Raw genomic sequence first — 15,889 nt, 5'->3', positions numbered from 1 at the left:
CGCTTTTGGAAAATGACTAAGTTCCACTTTATGTCGTCTTTTTTTTTTTTTTTTTAAGCTGTACATGTGGAAAGTGCAGTTTGATGACAACATCGCATGTTGTTTACTTGATGTGCTTACACGCCGATAGCTAAGTTAACAACACAGAGATATTTGAAGCAGTTTTACTCACCGCCTGCGGTTCCAACACACGATCGTGACCCTTTTTCGTTGGGACTGCATTATCCTTAAGAAATAAACGATGAGCAAATCGGGCGTCAAACTGGGCCTTGTTTGTAAAACAAGTATCTTCGAAATGCATCGTCTTGCCCTGGCAACCAAAAACACACTCCTTTTGTGACATTTCGCGATGCTCTCGCTCTGATCAGGCTGTGCTCAGCCTCTCAGTGCTCTGTTCTACGGGAGCACACGCTCTTCCGGCAGAAGTGCCTTAGGACCCATATAAGGAAATTCCGCTCCATCTAACGTCACACAGACCCATACTCGAAAAAAAACTTTCCGAAACTTGTGACAAACCGGAAGGAGTATTTTTGGAATACCCCCCCCCCCCCTTTAATGACAATGGAGGCTGAGATCAAACAAAGGGTGGGTTTTCACTTACAACCAAACTTTCACATCCACAAAGTCCACATTTAGTGCAATGGGAGGCTTCCCTCTAAAATCTTTATTATAATGTTAGGGTATAATATTCTAATATTGTTACCAATAAACAGTTTTAGAATGCTGTTAGAGAATATTATCCCACCTTTTAGCAGAACATTCTCAGGATAAAAAAACAAAACCTGACACTGAAAACATTCTCAGAACTAGATGGGTCACTCCTCAGGTCCGTCTGATATTCAGCATTTATTCCCTATGCTCTTCACACAATTTATCCCTTAAATGAGTTTCCATAGATCCAAGTGCCAGTTTGTGTTTACTCCTATTTTTCTCCTTCTCTCACTCTCAATGGGTTCCCCTCTCCTTTTTCATTCTGTGTCACCTACAACATCCATTACATGGGGATTTTCATTGTTATTAGATAAGACCCTGCAGGCTACACTTTGCTTCCCACGACATACTTGAGACCCATACTGGAAGGAAAACATACATAGTGGAAAGTGCAAGTGATGCATGAGCTCGACAGACAGCTGCACGCTAAACTAATGCATGCAGAGCTCAGACGGAAATACACTCAGTTGCTTCTTCAAGATATTTTCCTTTGACCAAATGTTCTTGGTACTGTGTTATTTCTCTCAGAATATGATCCAGCTAATCAGATTACATTGTTCTGACTCTGTTCTCATTTCATAGATTCCCCTGGCTGGGGTACTCATGACTGTATAAATAGAAACAAGCGTGCAATTATCCTCATGGACTGCAGATGTTGAACATCTTCATCAAAAAGCTTCTTGGAGATAAATAGCACTCCCTTTGTGCATCATGTTCCATTTGGCAATGTCTTTTATCTTGCTTTGTGATGTGGAGAGTGCATGCTATTATTAGTATTCATTTCACTGTCTGAATAGGTGTTTTAAATCAGAGGGTTTATAAAATAGAAACAAATGCAAATCCATTTTCAAAATATATGCAATGACCCACACTGGTATTCTTATCATTATGGGTTTATTCCATAGAAATGATGGTTTTTCTACCATCAAAATTGACTTTTCTGTTCCCTTTCCCTAAACCAACCCTTCAAAAACAACTTTTTTTGATTTTAGATTTAGAAAAACATCATTCTGTTTCCCTATGGGGACCGGGAAAAAAAAGTGTCCTGACAAGGTCAAAATATATTGGTATTACTATCCTTGTGGGGACATTTGTTCCCTAGAATACCAGGTACACACACACACACAAACGCACACACACACACACACACACACACACACACAAACACACACACACATACACATCTTTTATTTATGGTTTTGTTGTTTCGTATTTTGAAAATGTTATATGTAATTATAGAAAAACAGACGGAAAGTGTTAGATGGAGGAGATGAGCATGAATGTAGGTGGCATAAGCTGTGGATATATCAGCATCATCAATAACACTCGTGTTTGGAGCTCTCTCAACCATCTGTGATGTCGCAGGAGAACGGCAGCCAATCGGAGGCTCCGACTGGCCCCTCTGCTTTCATTGGCTCCTCCCTGGTCCTCAGCTCTGTATACTCCAGTCAGCTCTGCTAGCAAAACAGACAATGTGCTGCTGTTTCAAGCAGGGCAGACACACCAAATGCAGCGGAGCAAGGAACACATCGCAGCCTGAGAGAGGAAGTGAGTACACCTTAGCCGATAATGATTGCATGACTCTTCCTGTCCTCATGAAGCTCTATTTATAGATCACACCCAAAAATATCCCTCCTTCCCAGGCAAATGCTCACTCCTGACAGAGCCAGCAGAAGAAGGAACAGCAACCAGAAAAAGCATCAGCGGCGACAGTCAGAGTCAGAGGGTCAGTGAGATGGGCTGCTCATCTGGCCGCTTGCCCTGCCAGCATCCAGCCTCCGCTCAGCTGGCCATGCTGGACCCTGAATGCAGCCTGGCCCCTGACGGGATGCCCCCGATGGCTGTACCCAAAGCCCCAGAGGATCTGTCCACGCTGGAGCGTCTGGCCCAGGCCACCGGTGGCACTGAGAAGTCCTGGTACCGCTGTGTGTTTCCCTTTGGGGTCATCTCATTGGTGATCGGTATGGCGGGAACCGGCGTCACGTTCACCTTCAACACGCTGCCCCAAACTAAAGTGGTGTCTCTGGTGCTGCTGGTCACAGGGTTCGTCATGCTGTTGATAGCGGCCGCATGCTGGAAGGTGCATCGCTCTCGGAGGAGAGAAAAGAAGGAGGGAGGCATCTTCAGCTCGGAGCAGTGCACTCTATGAGATGCGCTTCACAAAATCAGAAGTTTTTCTGGTGCTCTGAAAAGAAAAATAACCAGTTTAAGGGTAAGCTGTCTGTAACATCTCGTCACTGTCGCTGATGGCCTGTGGAAACATTTAGCGACGGTACACAGACAAATGCATTTTATCAATTGTGTTTCTATTAGGAAAAAGTCAGAAAGAAACAATGACAGTGGAGGAGCCCTGTGAGTGTGTGTGTGTGTGCGTGTGTGTTGTGTTTAAACATGAAGAATTTAAAAGAAGATTTTAAAACTTAAATGCTGCAACTTTCCCTGCTTTCTTCTCGAGAGATTTATGAAAGTAGGATGCAAAATAAAATCATGGAAGTCTCTGGACAGATGACTCCAGGTCAGTAAAGGAAGGCTTTAGTGATAAGCATAAACACTGATGAAAGAATGACAGATACTGACATTAACAAGTATATCATTTTTTATTAAGTAACATGCAGTGTCAGGATTTATTTATTTGTTTATTCACGCCAAGTCATTACAGAGCCTATTTTAAATGTAAAAGGACAAGCTGAAGGGATCTCATGTTTTGCATGACAAATTAACTTTTTTGAATTTTTTATATTTAAATTCAATTTGTGCCAGATTACATGTTTATGTTGCAACAAAGAAATGTTTTTTTGACATTCCAGACTGTTATTTTGCTTTAACCTATCGTTTTGTCTATCAAGTGACTTCTGCAAAGAGAAATCTAGGGTCAGTGTATGTGCACATGAAAACGTTCCTACATGCTTGCATGTATTTCTGTAAACCTGTGTGTGTGTGTGTGTGTGTGTGTGTGTGTGTGTGTGTGTGTGTGTGTGTGTGTGTGTGTGTGTGTGTGCGTGGGGGGAGTATATATATGTGTAGGCATTCAAGTAATAAATGATTTTACTTGCACACTGTAGCTAACTCCAGCAGAGTAGAGCAGAAGAGACACACATATATCTACTGACACGTTAGCAGTAAACCAGTGTCTTGCAACTATTGTCAGCCAACTGAATGTGAAGTAGAAAAATCTAATTACTGACATGTGAAAAGTGGTACATTTAGAATATGCTGCATATGTGAAAATGATCAGTATTTTGGTTTAGTACTTTGGATCTATTTGCACTGGTTATGTATTTGAGCTTTTGTCCTTAAGGAGTTTATGGCTGTTTGTAAGGCTGTTGATTTTTTGCTATGTATTGTATATCTGTTTTTGGTCATTTATATGTTATATATTTGATTATATATATATATATATTGTATATTTCTCTGTGAGAAAATCTGACCGCTGTTTGTATGTGTTCTCTGAGTGCCTGTATTTTAACAGTAGATATTTTTGTATTACCCACCACTAGGTTTTGTGAAGAAGAAGAAGAAGAAAATATTTTTTAAAAGCCTTATTCATTTTCTGTCCAACAGACATTTTATGTGAATGCTGACACCTTAAATCACTGAATATGACTGCTGTCTGAAACAGAAGGGGCTCATGTTTCGACAAAGTCATGAGGCTGATGTGACAATATCTGTGATTTTATCTTTACGGTCAAGATGGAATAAAGAGAGAGAGAGAGAGAGAGAGAGAGAGATTGAGAGGTGAGTGGCAGGCAGAGTAGTGGTTGGGTGGTATTGAGAAAGGAGGAGGGAGGATTCATTAAGAAAAAATGGCAGGAAGCAGCACAGAATACGTGCTTGGAATAAAATAACTGGGAGAGCTGTGGCAGAGCACGTCATATAAAACCAGCCTAGAGAAGGTGCTGTGTGCCGCATGCTGTAACTATGACTCATTTGACAAAAATGTATTCTTAGCATTTTTGAATATGTACGCATTTTAACCCTTGCATTTGGTGTAGCACAGGTGACTATCTGAAAACACTTTTGTAGTTTGACTCATTATGACAGACGCTGTGATACACATTATTAGACAAATCAAAGACATTTAGAGAGATCTACCTCATTCATAATACATCACACACAATTTATTCTTATCCAGTTAGAAGTACGAAAGTTGTTTTCCAAGACTGCACACTTGCTTAACATATTTCGGAAAAGAAAGACTGAAATGGTCACCAAGCATAAATTGGATTTTTGTGACAAAATTTCAGGTTTATCCTTAATGACACTCCCTGTATTTCACTTTTTTGTTTTATTTATTGGGCAAATATACATTAGAATTATGCATATTGTTTTGTGCATCTTATTGTCAATAGATGTATTTATAATTTTTTTGTTGTATCAAAAGAATTGTATTAAATGGAGGAATGCAATGTGTGATCAAGCTTTGTCAATTTCATTCTTAATAACTACAGCAAGTCAGGACTATATCGTTTGCTCCTGATATAGATTATCTTTAAGTGTAGACATACAAATTACAGCTGAAAGAGTTCAATAGTGACATTCAGAGACAGGCAGATAACAGTCAAAGGCATGTATTATATTGCAGACCAATGTGAGTGTATCTGCATTACTGTCATCTGTGGCCTCACTGACTCACTGCTCCAGCGTCTAAGCTAATTAGCAGTCATTGATTAGAATGGTTAACCACACAGGGAGGGTGGCAAGAGCCATGTAACATCTTTGCCATTGCACTCCATGTGCCATGAGGATGGGCTACGAAATATACATGCCCAGTCCATACACTCAAACCAGTGCCAAAACCCAGGGCAGACTTCTGGAGACTCTGATTCCAATGACCCCAGATGATAGTTAAATAAAGGCATATATTTTAACTATTATTGCAGTTATATTTAAGTTCCCTAGATATTTAGGGATAATGCACAGTGATTTTAATGCATGACGTGGAGGACGAAGAAACCATCTGACGCAAAGCGTGACCATGGTCAATAGCCAGCACTGACATGCTAAAGCTGTTAATGATGTTTGTGCTGCAATATTTGACCGGAAGGATAAACATGAGCTATATTCGTCAGTTAGTAAAGTGGTATGCTCACATGTATTGGAGTAAATTATATGATTTATCTGAATTATCGATAGATTGAGACAGTTGTGTGTGTGAGGCATCTGCGTCTGTGCATCTGTGCAACGAATGAGGTCGTACAAATTCATATTAGCCACCTCGTAAAATATGTATGAATTGCCATGAGATTAGGCTGATGTTTCTGTGCTCACATCACAATCTGCGATCTTCCTTTTTTCGCTGTTTGTGTGCAAGCAAGCAAAACATTTAATGCACTACCTGCCAGCCAATCAGAATCATGTTTTTAGACAGACCATGGTATAAGGTATTTAAAGTTACATTTTAATCTGCATGTTCAAAACCACTACTTGCTTTTCTTCCTTCGACAAGATTATATAATACATAAAATCCACACTGGAATGTGAAACTTAAAACAGTTAAGATGAAACTGAAATGGACAGGGACACTGAAATAAATGCAGTATTAAGCATTGTGTATATATATAATATATATATATATATATATAAAGCCATCTTGTTTACTTTAGCCATATTTAGCTGCATTTAGCTGAAAACCTTGCCAACTAGCACAATTAAAGGTGATTTGCAAAGATTCATGAAAAAAAAAACCTTCTAAAAAGATTCAGGCATGTTTAGGAAGATCGGGGGATGCAATCTCCTCAAAAACAAAAGTAATCTACTGCATCTTCAGTGGCTCAGATATCAGGAGTAAATGATGACTGTTCGTTATTACATCATATTACACACAACAACAAAACACCTCAATCGCTATGGAGCTATTCTGGTCTAAATCCATGCTCCGGTGTCGAAACAATGGCAGACTGATGGCAGCTCACTCAGGATGGGTCTAAGGTAAGACGGCAATGTCAATCAACTATCGTGGAGCGGCCTTGGTCTCTGTGACGTCACACAGACAAGAAGCTGAGAGTGGCTTGATTGAAAAGGGGAATATGATTCATAGAGATAAAAAAAACACTGGGTGGATTTTTATCATTATAGGATGGTTGTGTACACACTGCTAACATACATTTATGTACAAACAACTTGCGAAAGTGAGTTTTGCATCTGATGACCCCTTTAAGAAAGGTAATAGGGACATTCCAGGATCTATGGTTTCTCTAAGAAGCAGAATAAGGCAAACATAGCGGAGTTTGGAAAACCTGGACTAACTCCTGCCAAATACACCTTAACACTGACCACAATTCTAGACTTTCTAGATTTACCTCTCAGACCAGCCATTACTGATCAAATTAACAACTCTGTACACGTGAGCATTAATGTAAGAGAGAGAGAGAGAAAAAAAAAAGCAGAAAGTGAAAATGGTCATGTATTTTTGGAAATATTCAGTTCATTGTTACCATGGTAAATCTGGAAGCCAGAGGATTTGCTTTACATGCTTTTAGTCCAGTGTGTTAATTAGGCACAATTATATGCCAGTCTTCTTTCAGCACCATGTTGAACTTGGAGTATTTACAAAGCAATCTTTATTCAATGAAATTTTAACCAGGTCATAATAAATTAGAACCAAAATATCATGTTATTTGTGCTAATTCTATGCGAGTAAAATCCTTCCAACAAATAAACTACTGTGCTAAGTGAGTATTTAAGGAGCTCTATTGGAAGATATGGCTTGGAAACTACACAACTTGGCATCATGGACAATAGTATTCTGAATGATGAAGGAAAAATACAAGCCAAAATAATAATGGTGAATGGACACCCTCCCACTCTGTGATGTACGCAAGCATCTGAAGTTAAAATTAGCTGCTTCTTCTTGTTTTTGTGTTTTGTTTTGTTTTTAACGACAGAGGTTCCTGCCACAAGCAGTTGCAGGCAGCAGGTGGGCTCTAATGTCCTTGCAATCAAAGTCTTCATCTTGAAGGTGGTTCAAGCAGTTCAATAAGCCAGCAGCACTGTCCTTCATCAGCCGCCAGCAAGCACACATGTACAGTACATGCGCACATATACTCTCATCAGACGAGATCTTCTCATCAGGACCATGTCACACTGCAGATGGAAACACACTCACTCTTCTGTCATCTTGTGTATCAGCCACAGCTGCTGCTATTTTGGAACCAACATGTCATTACTCGAGCTATAGAAAGGGAGATTTAAGGAGATAAAAAGGCTTTTATAGTGAAATACTGAGCTTCATGTATATTGTGACCTTTCGATTAGTTTAAACACATGCAGTCATTTTACCATTTTAAGTTTAAAGCACACATCTAGGCAAATGTTTCAGATGCTGCTTTTCTAGAGCATGCAATTGCATATTTCAACCATCTAATATGAATGTGTAATAATGACACATAGCAATGAAGCGTAGACAGCAAAGGTCATGTGGATTTGTTCACCTTAATCCTCCCAGATTGTGAAAACTCAGGTTTACCAATTAAATTATTTTAGGACAGCGAGTATATATTTCCAACTTTTTGTAAATGTAAATGTAAATAAAATTTCTATTAATATAGCCATCAAAAAGTGAATCCCCATACTCATTCTACCTAATGGCTTGGCTGTTCAGATGGGAAAGTGTTGATGTGATTCCTTCTTTTGTAGTTTAATTTAGTCTGTCTGTTTCGAGAGAAAGTCTGCATCGAAAAACAGGAGAAGGGTACTTTTTGAAAGTTTTTTTGAAATGTATTCATCTGACACTGATTCCCACCTTTTTGTGGGTTAATAATCCCAGGTCCGGGAAGAAGAGAACAGCTGAGAAAGCTAGTGGGAAAGAGGAAGCATGTGTCTTGGCTGCCAGAACTGTCACAAGTGCAGAGCAGCATGTCCTCTGAGCTGAAGTGTCTCACCTCTGCTGCCCTGCGCCTCCGCTCTGCACATGATATTTGCCAGCACATAAGGTCACAAACTCATTTGTGTGTTGCATACTAATACTAACTTGAAAAATAAATAGCATATAATTAACACACTATATTTCTATGAAAACATGGATTACACATGATTACTATCTTTTTATTCCTGTTTAAAGGCTTACTATATTTCATCCTGAAATGAAAAATCTGTCACTTTTGCAAGAAACAACATAATTTCACTATTCACTTTAGTTTCTTTAATTGAAAACCAATCATATTTTGATATATAATGCCATGAAACTTATTGTACTTGCAGCCCTCAACATTAACGTACTGAACATGTTGCATATTAAATCATTTGAAAGTAGTTCCCCTTCAGGAACTCAAGTTGCATCGCTGCAATGCTATGGGAATGTCCCAAGCATAACCGCGCTCTGAATCACATGAGTAATCAGTCCAATGGAAGGGCGAGACGTCATAGGCAGGTAATGTAGTAACCAGGAAGCTATAAAAGCATGCAAAGTGGAACTGGCGTCAGCTTTTTGTCATTCATCAAGCGCACTGTGTATTGTGGTGTATTTTGCCGGTTCTCCAAAGGATCAAACTCAGTCAGGGATTTTTCTCTCAGAAGAAAAGACTTTATTTTAAGCAAAACAAAGTCGAGAGCTTGTTGCAAGGAGTTCTGTCGAAATGCTAGGTTGCATCTCATTATATACCCTATACAGGGCGTTTCCAAATAGTAAAACTTTTCCTTTAGATTACACTTTACCTAAGTCCCTAGGGAGGGGAGGTCCTTAATGTATGTCTAACCATATGTTATTCATTAGCCCTGTACATTCCTGCACGTAAGCATATTCCTTTCTATCCATTTCCTATAGGATTATAATGGAAAAACAACTAGCAACAAAAATGGCTAGATTCACATTGAGTATTCTGGATTGATTAAAATCTTACTAATAAAAATCTTCCACATATTCTCCCCTTTGAGACTTAATAAGTCTCACATTTGATTATTCTTATCCAGAGTGCTACTCCATAATCCAGTCATATTATTTACACTACCTAGTGACTAGATAAGTCACATTGTATTATCCCCAGTGACTAGATTATGAAATTCCACTCTGAGGGATTACTGGACCAAACATCTCTCTCCTTTTTTAACATGGAGTGAGTAAAAGATCCAGTCTCCCTAACCCCTCTTTAATAGTAGACATTGTTAAAAACATGAATGTGCAATTGGTTCAGCATTTGCCTGGTTATCACAGTTTTGTATAAAAGGCGTAAAAATACATACACATACAAATACAAATCACATCACACATTGAATATCACAAGATTATAAGAGTTGAACTTCAGCTTAGATACCTTATGTATCAATTTCCCATTATTTTGATATCTTTGAATTTAATTTGCTTAACTGTGGTTTTGACTAGTGACCTCAATATAGGAAGTATACAGTAAAATAGTAAATATCCTGTCATTAATGCCATTCCTAAAAACTTTCCCTATTTAATTATAAACTATGCTCCACGTGCTCCTAACTGTAAATCAAACCAGTCTTACATTTTATTATCTTTTCCAACATTTTCTTTATCTATCATTCTTAGCCTTTTCAATTTGATCAGTTCTTCATTAAATGCTCCCTTCTATAAATACAGCATTTTCCCCAAACATAACACATACTTTTCCTTCTTCAATTCACAAATCTTGAGCTTTTCTATTTTGCTCCTTTCATTCTATTTGTTGCATCAAATTGCTCTATTTTCCCTTCAAATCTTCCTACATCCATATTTCCCTTCTCATAACCTTCAAATTCTTCATCTAACATTACTTAACATTCTCTTTCCACTTTTTCTTTTCCATTTCTCGGCTCATATCTGCATCCAAGTATTTTGATCTCAGTAGCAGTCCCATCATTCTCTCATTCCATCTTCACCAGGGAGACTCTTTGCGAGTCGTTGCAATGGTCTTTCCCTCGTTGGCAAGGGTGGGTCGTTACTAGCACGCCCTTCATCCCTCACTTCATGCTGTGTGGAGTTTTTGAAGCTGGTTGGGGTATTTTAAGGTTAGAGATGTGAACTCAGGTGTCACTCTGTAACCGTTTTTCTGATTTATGCAAGGCTCTCGAGATCATTTCTGCACCCTCACTGGTTCTCTTTGATGGGGCGAAGCATTCCTTGGCCTTACTGGAACTGCTGTCACCTGTAAATGGAAAACTTAAGAATTTTTTGTTAGTGTTATCAAGCATGCTAATTTGTTCATCTTGCCAGTCGTCCTTCTTGGTGTGACCTGTGGAAATGTAATGTGGGTTGAGGGCTGTCTTGGCCCCTTTTTGAGTTTTCACAATTCCTGTGCTGTCTTTACTATTTTTTAATTCCTTTCAATTTTATTCTCAACAATTTGCTTATTTAGTTATCTTTTTATTTTGTAAACTGAGTTCCACTATATCATTGGATAATTTATCTAGGCCTATCTTGCTCAGTAGCATAGGCCTTTTGACCTGGAAAACACTCAACCCACTGCATTTATTTTAACAGTCAGAAAGATAATGTTTCATCCTTTTGACACAATCAGCTCCATCATGATATGCTGAAAAGAATGTTAAATGTGGGGTGGACAGAGCAAGCTTGCTTTGCTCTGCCTTCCCATGTTATACGCTGCGCATGTGTGGCACTGTTTTTATTTCTGCCACAACAAAGACCTTGGTACTGACCAGGAAACTTAACCAAATACATCCATGGTCATTATTTTACTGGGCATAAGTTTGCCCTGTGGGCCCACATTCAAATTTGTATACAGCTGTTTGGGCAAATTGATTGAATTGCCTCAGTGTCTCGTCAGACACTCTCTTTTTCTGCCATACAACACCATCATTCATACTTTCTCTCTTTCATGCCATACAACACCATCATTCATACTTTTTCACACACTTTCACTCCCCCCTTTTTTTTTTTTTTGCCAAAAACTTTTGTTTTCTTTCTTTCCTTCCTTTTTCAAAATCTCATAGATTAATTTGTTTAGAATATTAGGCCTAGGCATTGGGCATTTGAGAGAGCCAATTATCATTTCTCAAATGTCATGTGTTTGTCTAATTTAAAGTTTAGTCAAATACTTTTTTGTTATTGCTCATGAGCGACTCTGAGAAGAGGATTGGAGATCTCTGCATAATCTAGGATCCATGGCCATCAACATTTCCATCTGGTTATCCCCAGTGATGACAGTATATGTGATTTCATGATTTTGGATCTTTGGAATAATCTTTTATTCATTATTATTTTATTCAGTTTTACCTTAGAAAATTACCTTAAAACAAAATGGAGTGACCAATATTTCTATTTTCTCAACAATATATATTTTTCTATTGTTCATCAAGATACCCTTTTTCATTTTATTTATTTATTCTCTTCTTTCCCAAAGAGCTCATCATTGTTGTCAAGTATTTAGTTGTGCATTTTCCCCTAGTTGTTTAATGAAACTGTCTTACTATGCCAAATCCAGCTCCATGTTTATCTGATTGGTGAGTCAAGTACTCACTTCTGTCTGTCACAATATTATTTTTTCTTTAAGACATGAGGCTGGACTGGTACCTATTGAAAAGCAGATTGAGAAAGTTAGTTAAAACACAGAATTTAAGGAAGTGCTGTGAGACCAGTGAATAATCAAGATTAAAACATAGTAAATAAAATAATAAAATAAAATAATTAACATTTGAAGCAGTCTCTATGTGTTCATTGAATATGCAGGACCTGTGCACTGAAGGGATGGAAGTCCTTCTGGTCAGATCATCAGCCTGGGCTGTTGTACTGGGTCGTCAGTCTGTGATGGCACTCAAAGACCTGATGTTGTGGTGTACGGTCTCCGTTGTTTCTCTGATTCTTCTCAGTCTGGCTTCTGGTTGCTTTCTGCCAGAGTTTTGCATTTCATAATGTTCTTTTCACCCTCAGGAAAAGTCTCAAGTGAAAGATTCACCTTTTCCTGCTTTAATTTCAGTCTTCTCCTTGCTGAAGTGTGTTCTTCTCTTTCAAGAGGGGAGGGGAACATCCATCAGCCCCTCCCTCTTCTTCTCTCTGCAGCTGTGTTTGCTGCTTTGCCATTCCTCGACAGACTCCATTTCATTGCTTTCCTTTGTCAAGGCACTGTTCCAGAAATCATCTGAAAGTTTAACACTCAGAGACTGCATTAATCAAATGTACCTATATAACTTCTGACCAAATTGTTTCTGAGCAATCAGCTCTTTTCTAATTTTCTCTTTTCAACCTCTTCTTTCAGTGGTCCCTTAATAAAAACTAAATCATCTGGTTGATAACAGCAGTTCTCTTATTCTTTGTTAGTAAAGCAAGTTCTTCATTGCAGGAAAATGGCAAGCATTTTTTCTTCTTTGCAAAATGCAGAAATCAGCTACCTTTATTATCTAAGTATACTGCAATAAAATAAAATAAACCTTTTTTTATAACAGCATGACATGCATATGGTAAAATAAGGACTTCAATCATCATTTTTCTTCTATATTTGCATACATGATTCAGAATAATCTGGTATTTGTGAATTAATGTTTCCTAACCAACATAAAATAATTCCTATTACTGTAAATAAAATAATTAAATTTAATTCTCTAAGCAACTAGTTCCCTTCCTATTGTAAAATGCCTATAGCTTTTGAATCAAAATGTCTATTAATTTGGTCACCCAATCGTGCTTTCATTCCACATTGCGCAAGTTATTTCTTTTATTTTTTACATTTACACAAGCCCAATCTCTGAAACTCTGTAATGGATTAACTTTCATACTGTGTCCCAGGAATAACAAGATACAAATTCTAGATGTCTTCACGTATTAAAAAAGTTTTAAGCACGTGCATCTTTTAAATTAATCTATTAATAAAAGTTATTCAATAATAAATGCATATCTTATTTTAATTAATTTATTATTATTTCTATATTCCACCATATCTGCCATTTCTATATTAGTCCATTTCTTGGAACATTTGTATTTATTTTTCTCTAAAACAACCTTTATACAGTTGACTTTATTGTTTTAGGGCTCCTGCATTCCTTTCTCAACACCAGCCACCCCCGTCTCTGTAACCTAATCACTCCCAAGTGATGGTCCAGGAGGGGAGAGCACCTCTTGCTCCCCCCATGTAATACAACTTTACTGTGGAAACGTCCTCCTTTGTTCTCACTCCCACTACACTGGGCTCAGAAAATTTTCTCCCATTTCACCCAGACATCCTAAATGCAAAAATCTATTATAGATCTTGGTTCAAACTTTATTGATGCTAATTTCCTAACCTCATTCACACTTTCTGCACTCTTTATTGAGCCAGAGTGCTTATTCTTGCATACTTTTTCCCTTTATCTAAGGGATAATCAGTCGTTAGTTGTCCTTTTATTATCAAGGCTCATCATACATTCATCCCTCTCAAGTGGATACTAGTTGCGTCCAACTCCACCCAGCCACCCTGAAGTGACGGTCCAAGAATGGTGCGCAACTTTTACCCACCCAACACAGAATTTATTTGTTTACACATTCATTCGTCCGGACACCGATACATCCACACAACAAAACACAGCTCACCTAGAGCTCCTTAAGGGCCCACCTATTCTGACCTTCGAAAATTTCACTTATACATTCTCAAAGCGGTATCCGTGGGACTTTTCCTCGCGATTCCTTAATCTGCTTATCCGTTTATCACTGTCCTACCTAGGCCCAGCTATCCGATAAACACAGACACACAGCATGCCATGTCTTTCTGCCTACACCATATTTGTCTTAAATCGAGGTTGCCTTCCAAGGCCTTCCCATTAATAACCCAAATATGTGCATGCAGTTATTTCTTCTGGAGTAAAACCCCTTTTTCAATTTAGATATCATATTATTTTTCTAAATTTGGAAGAGCAGATTTTAAGTGTCCTTACCACTCAGAGCTGACCAGTCAACAACACACACTAATTATATAAGCAAAAATGCTTACCTTATTCTATGGTGGCCACCACTGTGTGTGTGTTGCTCATCAGTCAGCTCAAAAGCAGTCGTCCACTCTGCTCCTTTCCAGTCCCATCTGGGGTGCCAAATCTGTGGTGTATTTTGCCGGTTCTCCAAAGGATCAAACTCAGTCAGGGATTTTTCTCTCAGAAGAAAAGACTTTATTTTAAGCAAAACAAAGTCGAGAGCTCGTTGCAAGGAGTTCTGTCGAAATGCTAGGTTGCATCTCATTATATACCCTATACAGGGCGTTTCCAAATAGTAAAACTTTTCCTTTAGATTACACTTTACCTAAGTCCCTAGGGAGGGGAGGTCCTTAATGTATGTCTAACCATATGTTATTCATTAGCCCTGTACATTCCTGCACGTAAGCATATTCCTTTCTATCCATTTCCTATAGGATTATAATGGAAAAACAACTAGCAACAAAAATGGCTAGATTCACATTGAGTATTCTGGATTGATTAAAATCTTACTAATAAAAATCTTCCACAGTATGTGTCAGTCACCATCTGTTTGTGAGTCTTATTTAGTGTTGTTTGTCCACTTATAAGCTCCATTATTAAGCTCCAGGACTGCAGCATTGGCTTTCGAAACCCAGAGAGCGGGTGCCAGATCTGGTGGTTAAGGAAGCAGATAGGGACTCGCCCTTCTGCATTCCCTCCACCGGATCCATAAGCAAAACCCTCTAGCATCACGAAAAATGCCAGTGAATGCTCCTTCTTCAAAGAGAGCCCTCTGAGAGCAAAGCACGGCTGAAACAAAAGCTCACCATGCGAGAGCTGACTCTGCGTGCTTTGCTCCCAAGCAGACAACAGATTGGATCTCAGCTGCAGCTATTTTTCTCCTTAGAGATTGAAATTGTTTGTGTGACCAAGCGGCTTGCGCACTGCCCAAGGCAACCCATGTATTACGTCATTTTCAGTTTTTGATGTGAATCTTACCACAGTGTTTACTCGTCTTGTTGTTTAGCCAAATTTAGTTCTGAGGAATAAAATGAAGTATTTATCTGGCTATGAGAAGTTAGATATGCAGGGGATAACAATTTCTTGAGTGAGAGCACTTTTACCTCTCTTCTTTTGAGGAGGTTGAGGCGGTCAGCAGGGGCTGCTGGGCAGGAGCATTCCCAACCTACCATGTTCCAGCTTCTCATTCTGGGGACATCACTTCTCATACTCTGTATAGTCTAGAGTCAGCGGCGCTCACAGGCCAAGGGTTCTAGTGGAAGGTGGTTCTGCGGACTGTCATTCTTGCTAGATAGTCTTCGTCTAAAACGTCCTGACGTCTAAGGCCTATAGGACTTCTGAGGAC

At 38.7% G+C, this 15,889-nt stretch overlaps 1 protein-coding gene and 1 long non-coding RNA gene across 2 annotated transcripts; one reads left to right on the top strand and one right to left on the bottom strand.

Annotated features, from left to right (window-relative positions):
- The first annotated feature begins 2,051 nt into the window (after positions 1-2,051).
- On the top strand, positions 2,052-5,124 carry LOC127968917 (transmembrane protein 100-like). The gene is made up of 2 exons (XM_052570342.1): positions 2,052-2,259; positions 2,355-5,124. The coding sequence occupies exons 1-2, from the start codon at positions 2,184-2,186 to the stop codon at positions 2,858-2,860; spliced, it is 582 nt and encodes a 193-aa protein (XP_052426302.1). The 5' UTR covers positions 2,052-2,183; the 3' UTR covers positions 2,861-5,124.
- Positions 5,125-9,210: 4,086 nt separating this feature from the next.
- On the bottom strand, positions 9,211-15,064 carry LOC127968748 (uncharacterized). The gene is made up of 2 exons (XR_008156112.1): positions 14,568-15,064; positions 9,211-12,746 (listed from the first exon to the last, which is right to left on the bottom strand). It is a non-coding gene; the product is annotated as an uncharacterized LOC127968748 (long non-coding RNA).
- Between the last annotated feature and the right edge of the window lie 825 nt (positions 15,065-15,889).

This window comes from Carassius gibelio, chromosome B12 (genome assembly GCF_023724105.1).
Source record: "Carassius gibelio isolate Cgi1373 ecotype wild population from Czech Republic chromosome B12, carGib1.2-hapl.c, whole genome shotgun sequence".
Lineage (NCBI taxonomy): Eukaryota > Metazoa > Chordata > Actinopteri > Cypriniformes > Cyprinidae > Carassius > Carassius gibelio.
The sequence above is the reverse complement of the archived record's forward strand: the minus strand, read 5'-3'. Positions and strand labels throughout refer to the sequence as shown.

Bases quoted from the DNA above. Each gene is read 5' to 3' on its own strand.
- LOC127968917 (XM_052570342.1), top strand. From the start codon at position 2,184: ATGTGCTGCTGTTTCAAGCAGGGCAGACACACCAAATGCAGCGGAGCA. The intron at 2,260-2,354 runs GTGAGTACACCT...CCTCCTTCCCAG, and splicing joins ATCGCAGCCTGAGAGAGGAA to GCAAATGCTCACTCCTGACA.